Here is a 24518-nt window from a genome sequence, read left to right as displayed (position 1 = left end):
CACATATTCTCGAAAGAATAGTAATCAGCCTTTGGTATGTCCTTGTCATCGCATTGAAGAGCTCAACGGCACATTCTGGATGTGATTCAAAAAGAAGATTGGCGTGTTGTTCCTTGGCAAGAAAGTTGCACACGTATAGCAATTGTTTATCAACTTCTTTTTGGGTGGGGGTGGGGGTCACTACTTATTGAGTCCCATGCGCAAGTACTACTAGTCCACTTAGTTCAAACAAATGATGAAACACGCATGAGCAATAATTGTCCACAAATTATAGTTTTACTGGTAGATAACTTGGCATGCATGCATGGACAGCTTGGAACTTGCAAGTGTTTTACAAGACCCATGTAGTAGTTCAAATACTCAAAATATAGAAGTGGTTCTTGGTTCTTACTTCTTACACACACAAACAACGAGTAAAAATAAAGAAAGAGGCACGCGCCACGCAGGGTACTTCTCGTGTAGAGCATGCGGGAGCAGCACACGCATTTTATTTGGTTTCTTGGCTGATGGGCAGACAAGCTAACCAGCTGCGCTAGCAGCTCGGTAGCTCAGAGAACCCACCCCAGCATGAAGTCGTTCTCCCCTCCGGGGGCGCTGCTCCGTGGAATATTATTGGCTGCCTGATCAGGAGCCGCGAACTGATGAGGGTACCTGCGGCATAGATAATCAGTTCAGTTGCATGCATGGGAGATGGAACAGGTGGATGCAAGGTGCTCGATCGTAGGTACCCAATTTGCAGAGTGGGTTCACAGTCCATAGCAGCGGAATGATTAGGGTGCTGCTGCTGCTGCTGCTGCATGTGATATGCGGCGGCGCCTTCATCCACGACGGTGCCGGCAGCCCAGGTGATCTGCTGCATGGCCCTGTAGTTGTTGCTGTTGCTGCCTTCAGCGTCGAGCTGCAGACTCGGCAACAAGTAGCAAAGCCAACAGTTAAAAAGGAATACAAATGCGAATGCAGTTAGTGTTCTGTGTGTGCAGTTCAAATAGGAATAATAACATGTGTGAACTATTTATTAACCTTGTGCTTGAGTTGCCTGTTGATGTCTCCCAGCTGACGCTCCTGCATGTAGCAAGTACATCCGGTGAATTGTATGTTGGTAAAGTTCCTCTGTATGTTACAAAAATCCACTGATTCTCGGGTGCAATAAAGATATCTACAAGAGGGTGAACGAGCAAGCTGCTGGCTCATACATAGATATGCGGTCAAAGGCTCTGCCAAATGTCTTTTTTTGCAATACGTCCCTAGATAGCTAGCTACATTGACAAAGCTACGGCAATGCAAGTCATCCTAGTAGAAGAGCGAAGCAGTAGATAACTAGCAGTAGCGCACACACACACAAACATGTACAAGTAAGGGCTCGCCCATGCTGCTATGTTGCATACCTTCCTCCGAAGTTCCTCCACCTGCTCCATCATAAGTTGTGTCTGCGAACCGATAACTTGGTAAGTATTGAATTGGTAGTTGAATGAACAAAGCAAAGAATAACCATTTATTTCCCATACTTCATTTTGACGGGAATAACAATTTTCCATCGGCCAGTAAGCTAATTAAAGCAATAAAGATGTCTTCAGTTTCTGAAGTTATGCATATATATCTACTTGTAATATTCCTTATCTTTTAAATCCATTTGGACAGATCATAGAACAATACAGCTGTGAAATTTAAATGGATTTTGACATACATATATGTGCGCATGAACATCATGTGCTTAGAATGATGTATTCCCAAGCACCACGGTACATGAAAACTTCATGCATAAACTATTGGAAATTCGGTTAGGGAAATATTGAAAAATAATGTAGCCAATCTTGCATGGTGTGCATTTGCACCAAAGGGCACCAGTTCCCTTTTATACCGTTCATGTATAATGATATCCATTATTTGTTTTGGAACATTTTTTAATTCGGCATGACTATTTCTCAGGCGACTAACATGTAGTCATTTCTAGGTCGACAATCTTGATTGGTCATTTCTAAGTCGACAATCTTGAATGTTTGTTCCTTATGTAGCAATTAATTAAGTGGTTGTAATTTATAGAAATAATGTGCAACTTATAATAGAGAAGTTCAAAAGGCAGTTGCACATTTCTAAGACCTAAAATCACACAATCTTTTTTGTCCATTGCAGACCCGTCGACTCAATGATTTGCAACCTAGCTTCTTTTTTTTTTTGCGAGAGATGTGCAACATAGCTGACTTAGAAATAACCATTTCTTAGGTGGCTACAAATTGAAGTATTTTTCAAAAAATGTATGTAAAGCCAGATTGCATGGCATGAATTAGTACTCTAAAACGCTACTCATACAAGTGATTAGTAATCATGAAATATATGGCAAATATGCATGTTACCTCTTTCAGTTGAAAAGGTCCATATCATCCCTTGAGGTATGAACTAGACTAGGTAACTCCCTTCGCCTTATTAATGTTTGTAAACCGAGCACCGCTAGAAGTTTTGCAGGGTGGTTTCGCCACCATATATCTAACATGTTGTATTTGCTCTAAGATAGACTATTTTAAGCTTTGGCTGTTCTGTTCTGTACAGCCTCAAAACTTCAGGGGCGATGTAAACGTTTTCTATTTCTAAAAGAAAACAGCAGGAAAGGAGATCTGCTACTAATTTATTACATTGTTTAGAGCCACTGAACCGTACCATCAGAAAAACCGAAAGTGGATTTGAATCGTCAGGTACAGTGTAGATTACTAGAACTGTTTTTTCCGACAAAACGTATATCTTTTACATCCCAATGAATAGATGAAAACGAGAGCAAGTCTAAGAGGGTAATGTAGTTCTCTAGAAAAATTATAACAAACATTTATCAGTTATATTATGTTTTAACTTTCATTAACATATATGGTAGTCATTCTGTACCCATATTCCATATTTCCTGTATGGTACGCCTCAATTGTGATCCCAGTGCCATTAATAGATCCAAGAATGACTTCATTAATTGGCAAGCCAGTTGGTGCATATAACACATGAATAAATATGTGAGTTGAATATATTTGAACCTTTCGCTGTCTGGCCAGTGACAGAGAACATTCTAGCTGTTTCTCCAGCTGCTGCAGTTCTTTCACGCTGAGCGGTCCTAGGTCCTCCCCAAGCAAGTGTCTGCTCAAAATAAGCGCACAAAGAGTATGTAATCCAAATATCTTAGTCACTTAATTTGAATCTACGCTCTGTGAATGAGATGTGAAGCTAGAGCCTAGAAGTGGACCTCTGAGTTCGCTGCAAAGCTTCGAATTTTGCCTTTAGCTTTGACATTTCCTGGTACCAGCTCTACAGAGCAGAAATATACAGCCAAATTAGATAGATAACCAGAATATTTAACAGGTTTTAGCTACATGAAATAATGCATCACAAGATAATGTTTGTCTAGCCTCTTAAGTTTGTTTAACATGTACTATACACAAATAAATCTATGTGTCCTACTGGACTAACGTGGCATTGATACTACATAATATATGAGAGGCAAATAATGAATCCAAGAGCTTTTAGTGAGAAAAAAATGTCTGTGCACTTATTACAAAAGTCGCCTACGTACTAATGAAATTAATCCTGGAGGTTAAAAACATGCATGATTGATGAGCATAACAATCCGATGGTATTAAGGTTCAAATACGCGAGCCTTAGTTTTCAAGACATGCCATGGGGGAAAAATGATAGAACAGAAGGACATAGTAACAAAGATATGGTAAGGCTATTCATTCTCAAAAGTTTCAATTCTTATATATTCTTTAGAGGTGAAAATTAGTTTACCAGAACTTCATTTAAGAACATTTTTTAAATACGTACTGAACCACTGACATTTGTTCCTTGGTATATATATAACATATATACATATGTTGGTGTTATGTTGGGTTTGGGTTCTGAAATTAATTGAGTAGATAGATGGTGGACTGCATAGTGAAAATTTTAAAATATGACTAATGTTTCCAGTACATGGATTAAACTCAACAATTAAACAACTTCAGGTTTACAAGAAACTTATTATACATCATTTGTTCAAGATAAGGGACCACCATAACTCGACATTTATGTCACCACATAAATAAGACAGTATGTTATTGTTTCTCACTTCGTTAAGTGCTAGCATGAATGCATGAAAGGATGGAATTTTTTGGCACGTGTCATATATGTTATGTGTAGAAAATAGTTACAAGCCATGACCAAATAAGTAATGTCCAATGCCTCAGCCAGCTGGTGGTCTAAAAGAAAATTCTCCTTATATTATCGAGTGACCTAAACTAAGGAATATTATTATTTCTTTTTGATTTAAAATAGCAACTATCTAAGATGGTTATGAACTTCAATATCTGATATATATGACCTAGTATTACTGTATTTAAATAAAATTTTGAAAAGAGTCAGGATATAAGAAAATCATATGGTGGTACAATGACCAATTGATAGATATATATACCTGAGTTTCAGATAGTGCGCCATTGGAATCTTGAGCATTATAGCAGCAGTGTTGGTATCTTTCCAATGTTTTTGTTGTGCTGCGCAAGAAATTTAATTTACAAATAAATTTCTAGCTCTCTGGAATTTCAAACGTTGATACTTTGATAAATCTCACAAAAAGATATGCTTGGGAAATAAAACATATCGGTAGAGCATAGAGCATCTTGATTCCAATAGGTAATTAGCTAATATTAACTACAGTAGTGTTTCGGCATAAGAAGTTCTTTTTGTTAACTAGATATGGCTCAAGAACAATGCATGTGTACTCAGTTTTCATATGTTTTGCAAGTAGACATGTATATATTTTATTAACAAAATAGTAGTATATGTGTTATTTAGTGAGTTTGCTCGCATATGGCACTTCCCCACATGTGGCACAAAATTCCTCTATGATGCGCCGATACTCCAAGATTAGAAGATTTATTCACGATCTTCGGTCATATGATAGAAAATTCATTTTTACTATGGAAAATCAAATAAATCTTAAATTTGTGTCACATGAGAAAAATAAATGTTTTCTTAAAACAATACAGTTAACCAACATGGATTTCGTAAATGCTTAGTACTTCTCTTATTACAAAAAAAATATTTATTGTAGATTGGCTGCACACATTAAGGTACCATCGATTTTGTAAGAAAGGGGGAACATATCAGTTAACACAGAGCTCTAGAAATGAAGCCACCCTAATTTTTTTTAGGGAAAAGGTACCCTCAATTTGATGGTCTAAGCACATGATAATGAACTATAACACATTAACAAAATGAAGAAAGAAGTGGAGTGAAAGATCTACCGGGATAGATACTCAATGACATCCTAAATATCAGTTAACACACGTGCATGCCAGATCTACTGGGACTTTGGCCTTTAGGCCTATCTCTTAGATGAGTGCCATGAGTAAAGCTCAAATGCTTGGTGAAAGTAGCTTCATCTTATGATGCAATAGACAGATATCTGCTCACTTTCTTGAGAGCACACATGTTTGTAATATTTCAAACAATCTTGAGGAATACTAGTATACATACTTTCCCAAAGAACCGTTCTGCACTAAGACATACCAGCCATACCAAAAAAAAAAGAACAGAAAGTGTGATGTAACAAAAGGAAACATCCAAAGGTGAATGCTCCTAACCAAGAACCACCGGAACAAAGAAGCAAAGAACAAATCAAAATACTAGTTACACTTGACCGTAGTCCTACATCTAGTTTGGACGATTACCACCATCTAAGAAAACTTAGTGTGGATTAATTAGTTGGCACTAGATAAAAATAAGATGCTCAGTATACGATTTGCTACCACGCTTACACAATACAAATACGCAAATGAAAATATTAGTGCCAAACATCAATCCTGCCCCAACGGAGATATAACATGGGAAAATAAACTGCTTTTTCGTAATAAATGAACTGCTTCGGTACATATAGAACAGGCAAACAGAAACTAGATCTGCCACATTAGTAGAAGAAAATTGCAATACAAAAATAACATGGGAGAGCCAGCAATTTCCAGGAGCAGTAAACTCCAAAGACCGATTAATAATTGTACTACGGTAGCACTCATCAGCATAAAATGAGGAAAGGAACAAGAAGGAAAGCAAAATGCACTGTCTTCCGACATCTTTTGACCACACTACCATAAGAGGAAACTGATGCGTGCTTGAGAATAAGATCAATTATGGGAAGGAAAGATGGTGAAGTTACTTTTGCTTGAACTTCACACGGCCAGATTGTGGATACATGAAGAGAACCTTAGAGAAAATGAACCAAGACAAGATAAGGAGACAACGAAAGGAGATTGAACAAGAAAAAGGGGAAAAGGGGGGAAGGATCTCGATTTCAGCACTGAAAATGTTGATTTAAAGATTCTCCCGATAGGCAAAATCTAAATCTCTCTTTAGACAAAAAATCATACTACAAGAATCTCAAAAAAGACATAAAATCAAATCAAAACAAAACAAAAATTTCCTTAGTGAGGAACATGGCATGAAATCGGATGGAAAGATGATGTGCAGAAGAGTGAAGAACAAGCAACCAACTCATGACACATGTATACTCAGATCGGGCCAGATCAGCTGGCGCTGCCTCAAGCCCAGGGCAAAACAAGTACCAAATCGAACGTTTACACTGCAGTATTTTAATAGCCCGGATCAAAATGGAAAGAGCATACCTCCCCTTTCCCCTCGCAGCCCCCCGACTTCTCTATTGCTCCACACAAAAACAATCCCAGCTCTCTACTAGCTGAGCAATTAACTAAGGTGTTCTCTGACACACACCAGCACGGAGGATGGCCGCTCCGGAGAAGCTGGAAGAAAGAGGTAAAGGGTGTAGGGTTCGTAGATCTGCGGAAAAGATGCCTCATGCTAGTTACGGATCCACCCCTCCGGGTTATAAGAACATCGCCATGCCCCTATAGTAGCATACGTAGCAGGAATAAAATAGCTTTGCGTAGCCAAAGCGCAGGAACTACTACTACAAAGCGTAGCTCGGCTACGTGCTACAAAAACCACGAAACAGCGGCAAAAGAAAGCATCAGAAAAGAAGCAATTGTGCAAGGTGAAACAGCAGATCTGCATGCTGCAAGGCGAATCAGCCGATGATGCAAGGGAGGGGAGCGCGTTGATTTTATGTATGTGTATACCCGGCGCTGCCGAACTCGTAGAGCTTGCCGCGGCTGGAGAAGATGATAAGCGCCACCTCGGCGTCGCAGAGCACGGAGAGCTCGTAGGCCTTCTTGAGCAGGCCGTTGCGGCGCTTGGAGAAGGTGACCTGCCGGTTGATCTTGTTCTCGATGCGCTTCAGCTCGACCCTTCCCCTCCCCATGATCTCCTCCTCCTCCTCCTCCTTCCAAGCAAGCAAGAAAATCAAGCAAAGCTCTACCGATCAGCAAGCCAGCTCTGCGCTCTTCCTCCTGCGGCGGTTCTGACGCGCAACCTACTAGCGCATAGGGCTTGGGATGGGGAGCGATGGTGCCCCAGCGAGCATATAATGAGAGCCGGGAGGGGGGCGCGGGATATTAGTGGAGGCAAGGGGAAAAAGGGGAGCAATGGTGGGTACTGTTACTGTAGCTCGGTGCTGGTTTCTTGCGTCGATCTCGCTTGACACATCCCTGTCGCGCGCCCTCTCTCTCTCGACTTTAAAGGAGGGTAACTTTGGGGCGGGGCGGGGCAGTTACCACGGGTTTACCCTAACTGGAAGCACGGGCCGGAATGAGGGCGATCCAATGCTGCGTCCCCAACGCCACAAATACACACGTCGCTCTGCAGGGGCGATGGGTGCATGTGCGCATACACCAGGGAGGGGGAGCGGAGCCGCGCTATCCTACGCCGCCTCTCCTAGACTTAACCCGAACCATGTATGTCGCCACCTACTGGTCCATTTGGACCACCTCCTCGGCCGGTGGAGGATGCCCCAAAAATAAAGAGGCAGGAGCTTCCCGGCTTAAGCCATGGGGAGATGATCTGTTTCATCTAGTATAAACCCTATAAGCGGTTCGGTGCTAGCTAGCTAGAAGTACTTGTGCCTCGCGTACTCCTCCCAAAACCAAGTTCTCTAATGCTACCTAGTTCCTGGTTGCCTGCAAGAAGTTTTGTTAACCTGAGATAATTGACCCTTATGTTGCACAATCCTAAGCTCAAAAGGTATACGTACTTTTAGCACAACACAAAGTTGTGCATGTGCTCTTAGATACTGCTAGTACTTTCCAATTTAGATATCTTCTACTGCTGTCCTTTGGCTGTCTATCAAGGTCTCAATTGATTTATCTGATTCCGTCTTACAAATGGTGAATGTTGATCCAACTATGAATACGTATGACTGAGATTTCAGGAATCCGAATCGAACAAGACATAGACAATCTCACTTCTCACAATTATCATTTGAAACATTGGTGAAGTATGCGCACACGTTCATGATTGTGACTGGTAATGTAATATATATTAGTTCAAATTGATATATAGTTATGTACATCAATGTATATTAGCACACGATACGTCGCAAGAATCCTACCTGATAAGAAACATGGTGTGAAAATAAACACCTATATTATCAGCAAATGGTTTTATTCACAACCACATGTGATCGTTTTAGGTGGTCCTATCCATATTGAAGGAACCGACATTATGAGATGCTTATCCATTTATGCCGGTTCCTTCATATATATGACAAAGTCTAACATTGAAATCCATATATGTATGACAAAGTTCACAAACATCATAATATATGCATATCATGAACCACGGATTAAATTTTGCTAGGAGAAAAAAAATAAAGTATAATTTTCTTGGCTACGTTGTTACCTTTTGGAATAATGAGATGCAGCAAAGCAAATGTCTCATGCTTGATACTCCCTGCATCTCCTTTAAACGAGGGCCTCATGGCATCTCCAAGAAACAGCCCGTCACGACATCTCCAAGAGGTGGGTCTCTATCTCTATGATCAACCGCTACTCGCCTTTGACGACAATTTGGCACCGACTTATGCATAAAACCCTGATTAAAATACAAAAAACCACGGGAATGGCCCAATATCCCCTATATATGAGCTCCATTTTTTGGTATTGTTTCTATCCATATTAGCCATGGGGGTAAGGGGCATCTCCCCATTTTCGTTCCCCTTGGACGAGAAGAGAGGGCAAGAGCAATAGAACAGGAGGCACATGCTAGGGTATTTTATCTATTACAGGTAATACAACTAAGTGAAAACATTTTCAAGATAGCGAGACAACCCCAAAGTCATGTCTTGATGTAGTGTTCGAGATATTCACCACTACCACACAAGCTCGCTGAAGTTGGCACATGAATCAGTTCGACTTATTCATTCTCAACTCCAATCGGAAAGACATGGTTCAGCTCTGCTCTGACTCGAAGTTGAATCTCTAAGGAAGATCATGGAGAACTTGAATGCACACATTAAAGCTAGCTAGCTAGAGCTAGAGGATATAAGCGTCAAACAAGGGGAATCTCATCATCTTGCTTCGCTGTTTGTGCAGCAGCTTTGCGGCAAGGTTTATGAATCTCATCATCATGTAATATGTGTAATTTCCAATTGCGAAGTGCATCTTTATTGTTAATTACTATATCTTGCTTTCTGTGGCCCGCAATTGACAAAACGTACCATTGGTTGTTAACGTGCTGAAATAGCCATGGGCTAAAAATAGACTGAAAGCCCATGAGGCCACGAATGGGCTAAAAGATGTTGTGGGCCGCAGATGAGCCTAAAGCACTACAGGCCATAATTGGACCCAAACACATGATGGGTCGTTAAGGGGGCGAAAGACATCACGACCGAAAATGGTCTGAAAGACATGACATGGCGTTATGGGCCTAAAGACAACACATGTCTTTTAATGGGCGCAAAGAGATGACGGGTCGTTAACGGGTCGAAAGACATCATGTACCAGAAATGTCCCAAGGCCTAAGTTAGCCGAGAACCACCAGGGGCCATTAACGAGCCAAAACATAGCACATACCAAAAAAAATCCCTAGAGACACCACGAGCTAGTAATGGTACAAAAGACAGCGACGGTTCTAAATTGTCCCAGAGGTACCACGAGACTTTAATGGACCGAAAGACACCATGGGTCACATATGGGCTATAAGAACCAATGGGGTGTAATCATGCAACTGACCCACATGCCTTTGAGTGGGCCTTCCATATGCAAGATCCTCTTAGTTTTTGATTATTTACCATGGGGGTTTAAACATGCCTTTGAGTGGATGTCCTTTTTAACTTAGGGAAAATTGATCGGTGTCATTGGCGAAAGTTGGATATTTATCCTACCTGGCATACGAGTAAAAATACAACGCATGATGAGATTTCTCTCAACTTCACTCAGGGATAGGTTCCTAGTTAAGCATCAATATAGACCTAAGTCTCGAATAACTTGGACCCCCCCCCTTAATTGTACGGTTGCCCTATGACTCAATGAATACAATCAAACTATGGAAAATAACTACATCTTCATGTTGTCTTCATTTTTCTTCATTGTAGTCTATTGTTCCTCGAACAACACATCAAACCAGTTGCGTCAACACAACAATTTTTAGGGGTCATCTCCAACATGCAATCTTCTCGAAAGCATAATCCTCAAAATAAGCTCAGCCATGTTCTCTGCGGCGCAGATTATCTTCGCAGAAGTTTTAGCAAACTTCTCAATAACTACTCGGACCATTTTACTTTGTGTGCACTAGCAAACACATTACTCCCTCAATTTTTTTGTCCAGCAATCTCCAAAACACTCAAGAGTCACTAAATTGCACCAATAGTGCCTTTAATATGTTGATTGGAAATATATTGATGAGCATTGCCGGCAAAGCTTCCTTTGCCGAGAACCAGAACACAGGGACTCGGTAAAGTCTTTGCCGAGTGCTAAAACGCGAATTTGGGAAAGAAAAGAGACTTGACGGGCTGGACGGAGGCGGCGGGTGCCACGTGGCTGAAACTTTGCCGAGTACTTGCGATAGGCACTCGGCAAACATGAAAGCCCATGGCGAGACATGTCAGACTCAATTATTTGCCGAGTTTGTCATTTGTCGAGTGGCCCACTCGGAGATACGGTGCCCAGGCAGGCCCCAACGGCCCCCTTTTTGCTGAGATCCGTGACTTTACACTCGGCAAACACTACTAGAATCAGGATCTTTCCCGTCAGCTAGTTCTTTGCCGTCTACTAGCTGACAGCAAAGAATGTCTTTGCCGTCAGCTTACAGAAAACTGACACCGCTAACAGCTTACAAAAAAACTGACGACAAAGAACTGCCTGATGGCAAAGATCATATTTGCTGTCAGCTGGTTCTTTGCTCCCTCTTTGCCGTCTACTAGCAGAGGGCAAAGCTTCTATGGTGTCTGCTAGCAGACGGCAAAGAAAGTCACCAAGCTAACGGTCGTTCCCCCCGGCCTACCCCACTAGCTAGGCTCTTTGCCGTCTGCTAGCAGACGGCAAATTTTTTTTGACCTAGCTAAAACAGTTAGCGCCCCGCCCTGGCCCTCTCTCTCTCCCGTGACCTCACTCGTGCCGCCCCCGTAGCCCGAGCCGCTGCCTTACCGCGCCAACCCCGGAGCCCGAGGTGCCGCCAACCCACTCCGCCCCTCGGAGATCGCCCCGTCGCCGGCCCGCCTGCCCGCCCCGCCCAGCGGACCCAGGCCACGGCGACCGCCCTGCCCCGCCCCATCGCCGGAGCCACACCGCGCTATCCCACCCCGCCACCAGAGCCACACCGCGCCCCGCCGCCAGAGCCGCGACCTTCCTCAGCCCGCGCCCCCTCCCCATGGCCTGCCTCCACGGGCCGACCTCGCCGGAGGTGAGTTCTCGTGTCTTATTTCTGGTTTTAGATTTAGTTTGGTTTAGTTTAGTTTAGTTTAGTTTAGTTTAGGTTTAGTTCATTTCTTCTATTTTTTAAGAATAAACAAGAAAGATGAAAAAATATAAGAAGAAGAAGAAGAAGAAGAGGAAGAAGGAGATGAAAAAAAGAACAAGAAGAAGAAGAAGAAGAAGAAAGAAGAAGATGAAAAAAGAAGTAGAAGAAGAAGATGAAAAAAAGAAGTAGGAAAGGTAGAAAAAGAGGGTCGCCGAGGTCGAGGGTCGCCGAGGGGTGGAGGGTCGACGAGTGGTCGAGGGGTCGAGGATCGAGGGGAAAAGAAGTCGACGGTCGAGGGGTCGAGGGCCGAGGGGAAAAGGGGTCGATGATCGAGGGTCGCCGAGGGGTCGAGGGGCCGAGGATTTGCCATCCCGAACCCGACACCCCGACTCTGACCCGACACCCCAACACAGCACCTCAACCCCGACACAGCACCTCGATACCGACGCGACACCCCCGACACCTCCAGGAAAGGTGCGCCTTGGCCTTCCACAGGCCGACGGGGTCATATATTTGTGAATTATGAGTTAGGTCATATATTTTTCGATTTTTTTATAAAAAACATCATATTTGTGTTGATCGGGTGGTTTTACATGTGCAGTTGTTTCGTCGCTGCGAGGGTCTGGTGTTCGACGACTTCCCCGTGCATTCGACGAGCTCCGCCCCTGCATTCATGGGTGAGCACAAATGACATCTCCTCCTCCCCCCTACATTTGCTCTGTTATAGTCTTCGTGCCGATGAAACTTGCTAGCTATAGGTGTCTACAATCATCAGTATGCGTGACCACTATGCGTATCTCACCAGCTCATAAAGCTCAAGAGCACCTCTCCTTAGGAGGCCGTTGGCCCACTGTAGTAGTTCGTCCTCAGCCTACAAGGCAATCCACCACACCACACTAGAGTAGGGTATTACACTACAATGATGGCCCGAACCAGTATAACTCTCGTGTCTCTTGTTCCTTGGGTTCGGTGAGCTAGGCCTAGAGATCGTTGCGAGAGTGAGCGAGGAAGAGAGAGATCTTCGTGCGCACCCTAGTGTTCGAACCTCAAGGGTTTGCTGATACCCACGATCCGACATTTGGCGCGCCAGGTAGGGGTGCGCTGAAGCTGTTCTTCCATTGATTCGTGCTCCACTGCTCCACCGCATCCATGTCTGATGCTCGTCGAGCCCGTGCTGAGCGCCGGGCCACCCTCGCCGCCCGTGTCACTCAGACGGCGCCCGTTGGCAGACCTCCCCGCCGTTCTCCGTCACCCGCCGCCAACGCAGCCACCGGCCCCGCGGCGAATGAGCAGCAGGTCTCATCGTTGCACCCCTCCGTGCGGCGGGACGGACGCACCACCACCCCATCGCTGACTCCGGCCAGTTCATCGTCCCATGCTCGTCTCGCTCCCACGGATACGCAGGCTGTGCTACTCTTGGCACACGAGCTCCTATGTTACCGCCCGGTCGACGATCTCTACGACGATTGGTTGGACCGCATCGCCGAGCTTGTGAGTGCTCCCAGGGGCTCCCCCGCTCCATCCCTCTCGCTACCTCGCCCATCTCCAGCCGCGGGCGATGTAGCTCACGGAGCGCCTCCGCCGCCTCCGCATCAAGACGGCGCCCTTGCACCAAGACGTGCGGCTCACAGAGCGCCCCCGCCTCCTCCGCATCAAGACGGTGTCCTCGCCCCAAGACGCGCGGTCCCGCTGCGTGATCCACCACGATGTGTTCCCGCGCACGAAGAAGGAAGCTGCTAGGAGGTCCCCCGACCGCGAGAGAACGCTCCTGCACTCACTGCACCACCACGTCAAGACCGCGCGCCACCTGCGGTGGCGGTGCGTGGATATCAAGATTAGGCTCCACCACTGCGACGGGCTCCGGTGACCACAGATGTAAGTGCATCTAGCGCCCCTTAGTGATTTTGGTGTATTGAAGACTTATAGGTCAAGGGACTAATGCGTTTGTGGGTGTACACAGGTCTATAAGTCTATGAGGAGTTTGATATTTACAGAGAAAGTCAACCCCTAAAAATGAAGTTCTTTGACCGAAGACTTTAAATCTCTAAAGACTTTCTGAAGACTTTGAAAGTGAAGAAATTGGTGTGACCTTGAAGACTTGGTATTCATTCTAGGAACATGAAGCATGAAGACTTTTGTCTTAGTAGTTTCATTTTCTCTTTCTTGAGTCATAGGAAACAACGTACTGTTAAAGGGGGCCGAGGAAATACTAAGGAAAATTTTCCATGTGATGCTCAACTCAAAATCCCACACCTACCAATCCCTTCGAGTGAAGCCATTGGAAATCTCATACAGTCCAGTCATGTTCTTCAGCGATAGAGACGAAGTTCTTCTGGTCTCTGAGGAATTTGTTCTGACTAGGGAGTTAGGAATTCGCCAGTGCGGATTTCCTACACAGTGAGGAACATGATAGCCCTGAGGATTTTGCTACTCAAAATTCCGACCGTTGCTGTGCTATGCGCCAGCTGTCCCAAAATATCTATCCACCTAACGGTCATATCATTGAAGGGCATTTATGTCTTATCATGTCGGGCTGCTCCCTAGGCTATAAATAGCTGCCCCCTACAACCACTAGCTGGTTGGCTGCTCCGAGAGAAACTGACACTTGTCATTTGAGAGCAACCCATCCTTCGAGGACTTTGAGCGAAAATCATCAAGTGAGGAAAAACACAAACCCAAACACCTACAAACCCCAAGTGATTGAGCATCACTGAAGAGATTGATCCTGCATGGATCCGACGCTTGTTACCTTTGAAGACTGTGCTTCTTCCAGACGGTTAGGCGTCATGGTCTAGAGCATCCAAGAGGAATTGTGGATCGCCGAGTGACCAAGTTTGTGAAGGTTCGGAAGTCACCTGAAGACTTACCATGAGTGATTGGACGAGGTCTGTATGACCTTAGTTCAAGGAGAATACGGTGAGGACTGGGTGTCCTGAGCTGTGTAAGTGCATCTAGTGCCCCTTAGTGATTTTGGTGTATTAAAGACTTATAGGTTAAGGGACTAATGCATGTGTGAGTGTACACAGGTCTATAAGTCTATGAGGAGTTTGATATTTACAGGAAAAGTCGACCCCTAAAAATGAATATCTTCGACTGAAGATTTTGGTATTTCTGAATACTTTCATGAAGACTTTGAAAGTGAAGAAATTGGTGTGTCCGTGAAGACTTGATATTCATGCGATAAATATGAAGCTTGAAGACTTTCGTGTTCATAGTTTTGTCTTTCTCTTTCTTGAGTCATATGAAACACCGTACTGTTAAAGGGGGTCGAGGAAATACTAAGGAGAATTTCCATGTGATGCTCAACTCAAAATCCTACACCTACCAATCCCTTCGAGTGAAGCCATTGGAAATCTCATACAGTTTAGTCAATTTCTTCAGTGACAGAGACGAAGTTCTTCTGGTCTCTAAGGAATTTGTCCTGACTGAGGAGTTAGGAATTCGCCAGTGCGGATTGCCTACACAGTGAGGAACATGATAGCCCTAAGGATTTTGCTACTCAAAATTCCGACCGTTGCTGTGCTATGCGCCAGCTGTCCCAAAATATCTATCCACCTAACGGTCATATGATTGAAGGGTATTTATGTCTTATCATGTCAGGCTGCTCCCTAGGCTATAAATAGCCGCCCCCTACAACCACTAGCTGGTTGGCTGCTCCGAGAGAAACTGACACTTGTCATTTGAGAGAAACCCATCCTCTGAGGACTTTGAGCGAAAATCATCAAGTGAGGAAAAACTAAAAATCCAAAACCCAAACACCTACAAACCCTAAGTGATTGAGCATCACTGAAGAGATTGATCCTGAGTGGATCCGACGCTTGTTACCTTTAAAGACTGTGCTTCTTCCAGACGGTTAGGCGTCATGGTCTAGAGCATCCAATAGGAATTGTGGATCGCCAAGTGACCAAGTTTGTCAAGGTTTGGAAGTCGGCTGAAGACTTACCACGAGTGATTGGACGAGGTATGTGTGACCTTAGTTCAAGGAGAATACGGTGAGGACTGGGTGTCTTGTACTAAGTGTCCTTGACTGGGTGTCCGGGACTGTGTGTCCTCGAGTTTAAATACTCAGCCACTCCAACCAGACATACAACTGAGACCGCAGTTGGAACTGGTCTACCAAATCATTGTCTTCACCGAGCTTACTAGTTCTATTCCCTCAACTCTTTCATTTCCTCATAACTGTGTTGTGTATTTGTTCATATCTGTGTTTGAAGACTTTGATTGAAGACTTTCTCAATTTCCTCAGTTCAATTTCTTCAGTCTGTTTGTCTTCGTCCTGTGTTATCCTATGATTACGCTTCCTGTACTCTATGCCTGTCTTCATTTCATCATGATGACTATGCTTGTATTCTGTTATGTTTACTTTTGAGTACTTATTCCGCTACTAGTAGTTCTTTGCTAAGGAATTTCCTCACCGGCAAACTCCTCAGTGAAGAATTTCGTAAAAATTGCCTATTCACCCCCCTTTAGTCGATATAACGCACTTTCAATTGGTATCAGAGCAAGGTACTCCCTTGTTCTATGTGATTTTGGTTTAACCGCCTGGAGTTTTAGTTATGTCGACCGCAGGTATGACGAAGGTGGCATGCCCCATCTTTGACGGTCACGAGTATCCCAAGTGGAAGGCCATGATGAAGAAACGCCTCATGGCGATGAACAGCGAGTTGTGGACCGTCACTGAGATTGACCTGACTAATCTGTGCAAGATGGCGGATGCTGATGACATTCGCATGTATACTCTTCTCAACCTCACGGCGAAGGATGTCATCTGCTCCAGCCTGTCACAAAATCAGTTCAGGAATATCATGCATCTCGATCATGCGAAGCTCATCTGGGACCGTCTCTCTGAGGTCTATGAAGGTCATCGAACTTGTCATGATCCTTGGTTTGAGGACTTCAAGGAATCTCTCAAAACGATGACATTCGAACCAGAATCATCATCTTCTGCATCATGCCTTATGGAAAAAGATGCTGAGGTAACTGAATGCTACCTATCCGAGTCCAATGATGATGAATCTGGTGATGAATTTGGACCCAGCTATGTCAAACTTGCTTCCCTTGCTACTAAACAACAAAGAGCTTTGGAAAAAGCTCACTATATGCTAAACAAGAGCGATGATATGTTGGGTGAGGAAATGGATCAGTCAAAAGCTTTGGCTGAAAGTCTTCAGAGACTTCATACTAAGTATGACACCCTTCAAGATCAACATAACACTCTCTTATCGGATCATGAGAAGCTTTCTTATGAATTTCTTCAAAGAAAGCAAGACCTTGAGAAGCTAAGAGTGAGTTATGAAGATCTTCAGAAGGAGCGCGATTCATTACTTTCTCAACAAATTAGCGCTTCTCAGGAAGAATTTGTTCCACCATGCTTGAAGTGCATTGAACGTGAATCTGCTAATTCTTCACCTGAATGTTCAAATGCTGCTAATGTTTCAAATTCTTCACATGCCTCTGCTATCACTAATTCCTCATTTGAGGACATTGCTAGTATCACTGACAATGCAGGGCTGAAGGAATTGTACACGACAGGCATGTACAAAAGCCTCAAAGGGCATCAGGCTCTTTGTGATGTGCTTCAAAAGCAGATCCTCAACAGGAACCCTAGGAAAGAGGGTATTTCCTTTGATAGGAAACGCAATGCTGATGGTACATATTGGAAGCCTGAGCAGTACCCCAAAACTACATGGGTTGCTTCAAAGGGACCTCCAGTTGATCCATCTAACTTATCTGGATTTGTATGTGAATCTCCTCATTCTGATGATGAGTCAATTGACTCCAACTATAAACTGTTCAAAAATCAGAATGGTGAAGTATTTGCTAGATATGTTGGCACTAACTGCAGGAACGGCTCCCCTATGAAGAAAATCTGGGTTCCCAAAAGATGCCTTGAAAATCTTCAGGTGAATGTCATCATGATGCCACCTGTGAATTATAGGAACCCCAGATCAAATTCTTCATATGGATCAAAGTCCTCATATGAACATCATCGTCCTAACCCGTCTGTTTCGCAGGGAAGATCTAAGGATTATGGATATGTGCATTATTCTTCAAATCATTATGTCCATAAGTCCTCGGAGAATTTCTCTGCATACTCTTATGCTTACTCTAACCCCTCTTATGTGAGACGAAATGGACTGGCTTCCATGCCATCCTTTTCGTATGGAGCTCGCAGAATGATGAACTCTTTGCCACCCCTTTAGATGTGGGTGGTGAAGAAAAAGAACTAATCTCTTCTGCAGGGTCAGGTCTCCAGACGCACGTAATCGTCTGAAGAATTTACTGGAGACCTGAGCATGCCTGATAGGATGCAGGCTAATCATGAAGAAATGAAATTTCATCTCTCACGTCCTCATATTGCTTTATCATTTCTTTTACTTGATGAGATTGATCTGATGAATTGATGTCATATTCTTCATTGATGAAGTATATGAGTTTGTAAGCTGCACTAATTCATCTGCAGGATAATCAACCCAAAGCCACTGAGTGGGTCCTTGATAGTGGATGTACAAACCACATGACTGGTGACAAGAATCTATTGATGGATGCTCCATTATCTCCATCGCATCTGAAGCATATCATCTTTGCTGACAAAGGCAAAAGTCAGGTATTGGGTCTAGGTAAGGTTGCGATTACAAAGGATCGACACATGGACAAAGTCATGCTTGTTGAGTCCTTAGGATACAACCTTATGTCTGTCTCAATGCTTTGTGATCTTGATATGGTTGTTGTCTTTGGTAAGTACCGTTGTGTTGTGGTTATGGAAGCTGACAATTCCAAAGTCTTCGAAGGCTTTAGGAGAGGAGACCTGTATAGTGTTGATTTCTCTACAGGACCACAACCAGCCGTGTGCTTACTTGTAAAAGCTTCAGAAGGTTGGCTCTGGCATCGACGACTTGGTCATGCAGGCATGAGGAATTTGCACACGCTTGCAAAGAAGAAGCATGTCATTGGCATCGAGAATGTCAAATTCCTCAAGGATCACCTATGCGGAGCCTGTGAAGCTGGGAAGATGACCAAGGCCAAGCATCCAGCGAAGACTATCATGACCACCACTCGCCCATTTGAATTGCTTCACATGGATCTCTTTGGTCCTAATCATTATTCTGCTATCTCAAATGAAGCATCTTAATATGGCTTCATTATTGTTCATGATTATTCTCGTTACACATGGGTACACCTTGTTACTTACAAACATGAAGTGCAGGAAGTCTTCAAATGATTTTCCTCAAGGGCTTCAACCAACTTTGGTGTGAAGATCAAGCACATCAGAAGTGACAATGGCACTGAGTTCAAGAATTCTGGTCTCGATGACTATCTTGATGAACTTGGTATCACTCATGAGTTATCTGCTCCTTACACTCCTGAGCAGAACGTCGTCGTGGAGCGCAAGAACAGGACTCTTGCTGAGATGGCTCGCACTATGCTTGATGAATACAAAACACCTCGTCGTTTCTGGACCGAGGCAATTGATACTGCGTGCCACATCATCAACAGAGTATATCTCCACAAATTCTTCAACGACAACCAGCTCATCCTCGCATAGCAAAAGAAGTGCAAGTTGAAAATATCATCAATGACATCAAAGCGCCGGGTCCTCTCACACGCTCAAAAGCTTCACATTTGTCTAACTTTTGCGGGCAGTATGCTTTTGTCTTTATTACAGAGCCCACTAAGGTAGATGAAGCATTTCTAGAGCCTGAGTGGATTCAGGCCATGCAAGAGGAATTGCATCAGTTCAAGCTCAACAATGTTTGGGAACTGGTCAAACATCCAGATCCTCGCAAGCACAATATCATCGGCACAAAGTGGATCTACCGCAACAAGCAAGATGAAAATGGCCTTGTGGTGAGGAATAAGGCACTACTTGTAGCTCAAGGCTACACACAGGTTGAAGGAATTGATTTCAATGAAACTTTTGCACCTGTTGCTAGACCTGAGGCTATTCGCATATTACTTGCTTATGCTAACCATCATGATATCACTCTATATCAAATGGATGTGAAAAGTGCATTCCTCAATGGTAAGCTTGAGGAAGAAGTATATGTTGCTCAACCCCCAGGTTTTGAAGATCCAAAGAATCCTGACAAAGTCTTCAGACTCAACAAGGCCCTCTATGGCCTCAAGTAGGCCCCACGGGCTTGGTAGGATACTTTGAAGGAACTCTTCATGAAGAAAGGCTTCAAATCCGGTTCACTCAACCCTACTCTTTTCACTAAATCTTATGATGGTGAATTGTTTGTGTGCCAAGTATATGTTGATGATATTATCTTTGGCTGTACTGACCAACGTTATAGTGATGAATTTGCCTATATGATGAGTGAAGAATATCAAATGTCTAGGATGGGAGAGTTGAAATTCTTCTTAGGTCTTCAAATTCGTGAACAACACAATGGCATATTCATATCTCAGGAGAAATACCTCAAGGATGTACTAAGGAAATTCAGCATGCAAGATTGCAAAGGCGTCAAAATTCCTATGCCCACAAATGGCCATCTATGCACTGATGAAAATGGTATTGACTTCGATCATAAGGTATACCGCTCCATGATAGGTTCCTTATTATACTTATATGCATCTAGGCTAGATATAATGCTTAGTGTTTGCATGTGTGCCCGATTTCAAGATGCACCGAAGGAATCACACCATAAGGCTGTGAAGCATATTCTTCGATATCTAGCTCACACACCAACACTTGGATTATGGTACCCCAAGGGCTCGGCTTTTGATCTTGTTGGATATTCTGACTCTGACTATGCTGGTGATCGTGTGGATCGCAAGTCAACATCTAGTACATGTCATTTCCTTGGACGATCTTTGGTCTGTTGGTCCTCGAAGAAACAGAACTGCATATCACTATCGACTGCTGAAGCTGAGTACATTGCCGCTGGTTCTTCCTGTGCCCAATTGCTATGGATGAAGCAAACTCTCAAGGACTACGGCGTCAACATGAAGAATGTGCCTCTCTTCTGTGACAATGAGAGTGCCATCAAGATTGCTCACAACCCAGTTCAGCACTCGAAGACAAAGCACATTCAGATTCGTCATCATTTTCTTCGTGATCATGTGTTGAAGGGCGACATTTCTATTGAGCATGTGAAGACTGAAGAATAGCTAGCTGATATCTTCACAAAGCCCTTGGATGAGAAGAGATTTAGCAAGTTGCGGTGTGAGCTAAATATCCTAGAATCTTCGAATGTTCTGTGAAAAGGACACTCATCCTAACACTTATGCAAAATTGATGACTTAGATGTGCAACACATGAAGAAACGTTTTACTTCAATCAATGAAGAATAACACTCTTAGTGTGAAGAAATTAACGAAGAATTTGATTCTCAGAACCCTACAATAATTGTACGCGGTGTCTGAAATCATCATTCTTATATGGTGGGTCACGCCACCACCAAAAGTTGAAATTCCTAAAATTATTCATATTCTTCAACTTTGCATAGTCTTCACTGGTTTCGTTGTTTTTCTTCATTGGCTATATATATATGAGTTTATGTCCTCTACAACACTCACTTATTGCTATTTCTTCAAGTTGGTTTTCTGCTGAGTGAATGTGATCGGACCCTTCCCCTCTATGCTATACTCAACCCAATCTGTTCACAAATTCTTCATGTGCGTTCTATTTGAAACTCATTCAAAATCTTCACTGTGTCCTTGTCAGCTGAAGAAATTGCGAACGGAACTTTAAAACCTATCTTATCGAAATTTTCGGTCTTGCCGCTCAAACCGTTCCGCATCCCTCGATACACTTATCCACTCACCCACGATCTAACACGATCTCCACCTCTCACTACGTGGGTGACACATGTCATGCGAATGAGAAGGGTTAGGGGCACGTTCGTCCAATTTCTTCGGGCGAGCAGTTTTTCACCGTGGCTATAAATACCCCTCCTTCCCTTCCTCACTTCTTTTTCTCCGCTCGACCTCTCTCTCTAGCTCGAGCTTCTCAAACCCTAGCGCCGCCGCTACTTCATCGCCGCCGGTGAGGAAGAGCTTCACTGCCTCGACCTCGTCGCCGACGTCCTCGCGCCGACTGCGGACATCTTCACTCCGCCGCCGCTGTAGCCGTCTTCCTCCGCCAAGTTAGGGCGTGGAAGATCTGCACAGACGAACTTCACATATCCTCACTCCAGTTCGTCATGTTCTTCGTCCAGGGTAAATAAAATTTACTTTTACTGCCCTCGTTGATTTGAATGATTATCTACAAAATCTTCAAAAGTGTTTTTCTTCATATCTTCACACACTGAACACCTCACGAAGTCATCTGTTCTTGATTCGTTTCTCTAAGCATCATTTTTAGACTGCTTAGTGAAAATCTTCAAGACTCATCTGGTCAAATTCCTCAAACTTGTTCATTTTGAAAAAACCTTCTTAGAACGCATATGACCTCTCCAAATTCCTTGCAACTATACTCTGTTCACAGGTACACATGTCAGCTGCTGAATCACTAGGTTCTCATCAACTTAACTCATTTGCAGCGTTCCTCGAAGAAAAGTTGCATACTTCTTCAGAGAATTCAATTGTTCAAATTCCTCAACTGAAGAAAATGGTTGATGGTAAAAGGCTACAGAAGGGAGGAAAGAGGCCTGAGGTAAATACAGCGTTTGAAATCCCTGATGACATATATGCTGGGTACTGCACACCTACTGAGGAAACCTAGAATGAGTGCAAAGTACACATTCAGAAGATAGAGAGGAGATGGGCAAGAGAATGGAGGGAGTACAGATATGTCACTCCTAACTATATGAAGAAATTCGCACTCAATCCTCCATGCCCAAGAGTACCACTGGCACCTGGCCAAATTGCTGATCCCACCAGCACTAGTAGAAAAAGTCCTGTTGTCTCGGTTCGTAAGGGCCTTTTGTCCCGGTTCCTGAACCGGGACTAAAGGGTCGGTACTAATGCCCTGTCCCTTTAGTCCCGGTTCAATCCAGAACCGGGACAGATGGGCCTCCACATGGCCTGTGCGCGGAGCCCAGGCAGGAGGGCCTTTGGTCCCGGTTGGTGGCACCAACCGGGACCAATAGGCATCCACGCGTCAGCATTTCTGTGGCTGGGGTTTTTGTTTTTTTGAAAAGGGGCGGGGGGGTTGTGGGTTTTGGGGGGTTAATTTAGGTGTTTCATATATTGTGTTAGCTAGCCATAATTAATAGAGAGAAGTGTCCTCTCTTATGTCCGTGCTTGGTCGATGCTACGTACTATACATACATATAGAGAGGACTAGACATGCTAGCTAGCTAGTAAGCAAACGAAGGAAACAGAAGATCGTCATGAACATATATGCATACAGAGAGAAGTGATATCGACCACCTCTCCTTCTCTGAGAGATTGGTCGAACAACAAGTTCTCGTATATTTATCCGACACTACCAGCTACATATATACAATAATTATCTCTTACAAATATAATCTCCTAACATACGGACTCATGGTCCACATAGTATTCTCCGTCTTCAGCGATCACGTGGTCAAGAAAGAATGCCGCCAATTCCTCTTGAATTGCTCGCATGCGAGCTGGTGCTAGGAGTTCATCCCGCTTCCGAAACATCTAATTTGAAGAAGGGGGTCAATACATATATATATATATATATATGAATGAATGAAACTCAACACAAATGATGGTAATAAAATAAAATTGTGAATGTTGTTATTTACGCACTTCATATTGTTCGTCAGTGTAGCCCCGCTCACAGGTCGTGTGGCGGATGGACTCACAAATGTACTATCCACAGAAATTATTCCCTTGTTCCTGCCACAACCACTTTACAAGAAATAGAGGTCAATCAAACTGATAAGCAAGAATGCCAAATGGTATTGATAAAACTAGCGCTTGAATCAATAGGAGATGCGCGGAACATACTACTATAGTACTTACTTTCAGGTGTCTAAATTGCAGCTTCTTCGGGAGTCCCGGAGCTTTTTTGGTGAATTTTTTCCAAACCCTGCCAGACAAAGAAAACAATTACTTGATATATCAGGAAATGAACAAAGTTGCTGATGTGGGGGATAATGATCGATTTAACTTACTTCTCGAGCATTTGAGTCATGTCCGCATAGTCCTGGGGATCTTTTCGTCTTGAGTCTAAGACGGTTACTAGTCCCTGCTCAAGCTTAATCTCTAGGAGAATATAGTGGAAACTGCACACGCATGCATAACTCATCAATTACATTACTTTAACCTTGACTAATATATAAGGGAAACCGAATACGCACAAGATAGTAACACTCACTTGAAGTTGTAAGGAAAGAGTATTATATCTTTGTTTTCATTTATTACCAACAATCGTAGCAAGTTGTCCTCGATATCTGTGGGATGAACCTCAGTTTCATCTATGAGATATGTGTTAATGAACCCAATATCACTGACTTGTCTTTTCTTCAATTCGGCGATCTTCAATCTGCATAATATAGTGAGGATAATTATAAATACATGCAATGAAAGAGTTGAGCTATATAGAGAGACTTAATGACAAAAGTAGTACTACTTACAGACAATAGCAGGTGACCGTTGCTTTATCGAGGGCCAATTGATTGAAAAACTGAAAGAACTCCTCAAATGGAACAGGCAACAGATCAATTCCAACAAGGTCATGCTCCTTTTTAACTCTCACATACAAAGTACTCCTCCCCCCAGACTCTCTGCAGATTTTCAAGTACCAATCATGCAATCTTCACATCATCGTTGATAGAGATCTT

At 43.4% G+C, this 24518-nt stretch overlaps 1 protein-coding gene across 1 annotated transcript; it reads right to left on the bottom strand.

The window, feature by feature from the left end:
• Positions 1-257: 257 nt before the first annotated feature.
• Positions 258-7561, bottom strand: LOC123128010 (MADS-box transcription factor 6). The gene is made up of 8 exons (XM_044547910.1): positions 7101-7561; positions 4424-4502; positions 3218-3279; positions 3012-3111; positions 1386-1427; positions 1021-1062; positions 729-898; positions 258-651 (listed from the first exon to the last, which is right to left on the bottom strand). Exons 1-8 carry the CDS (start codon positions 7280-7282, stop codon positions 549-551), a joined length of 780 nt encoding a protein of 259 aa, XP_044403845.1. The 5' UTR covers positions 7283-7561; the 3' UTR covers positions 258-548.
• Positions 7562-24518: the final 16957 nt, after the last annotated feature.

This window comes from Triticum aestivum, chromosome 6A (genome assembly GCF_018294505.1).
Source record: "Triticum aestivum cultivar Chinese Spring chromosome 6A, IWGSC CS RefSeq v2.1, whole genome shotgun sequence".
In the NCBI taxonomy this organism is placed as follows: Eukaryota; Viridiplantae; Streptophyta; class Magnoliopsida; order Poales; family Poaceae; genus Triticum; species Triticum aestivum.
The sequence above is the reverse complement of the archived record's forward strand: the minus strand, read 5'-3'. Positions and strand labels throughout refer to the sequence as shown.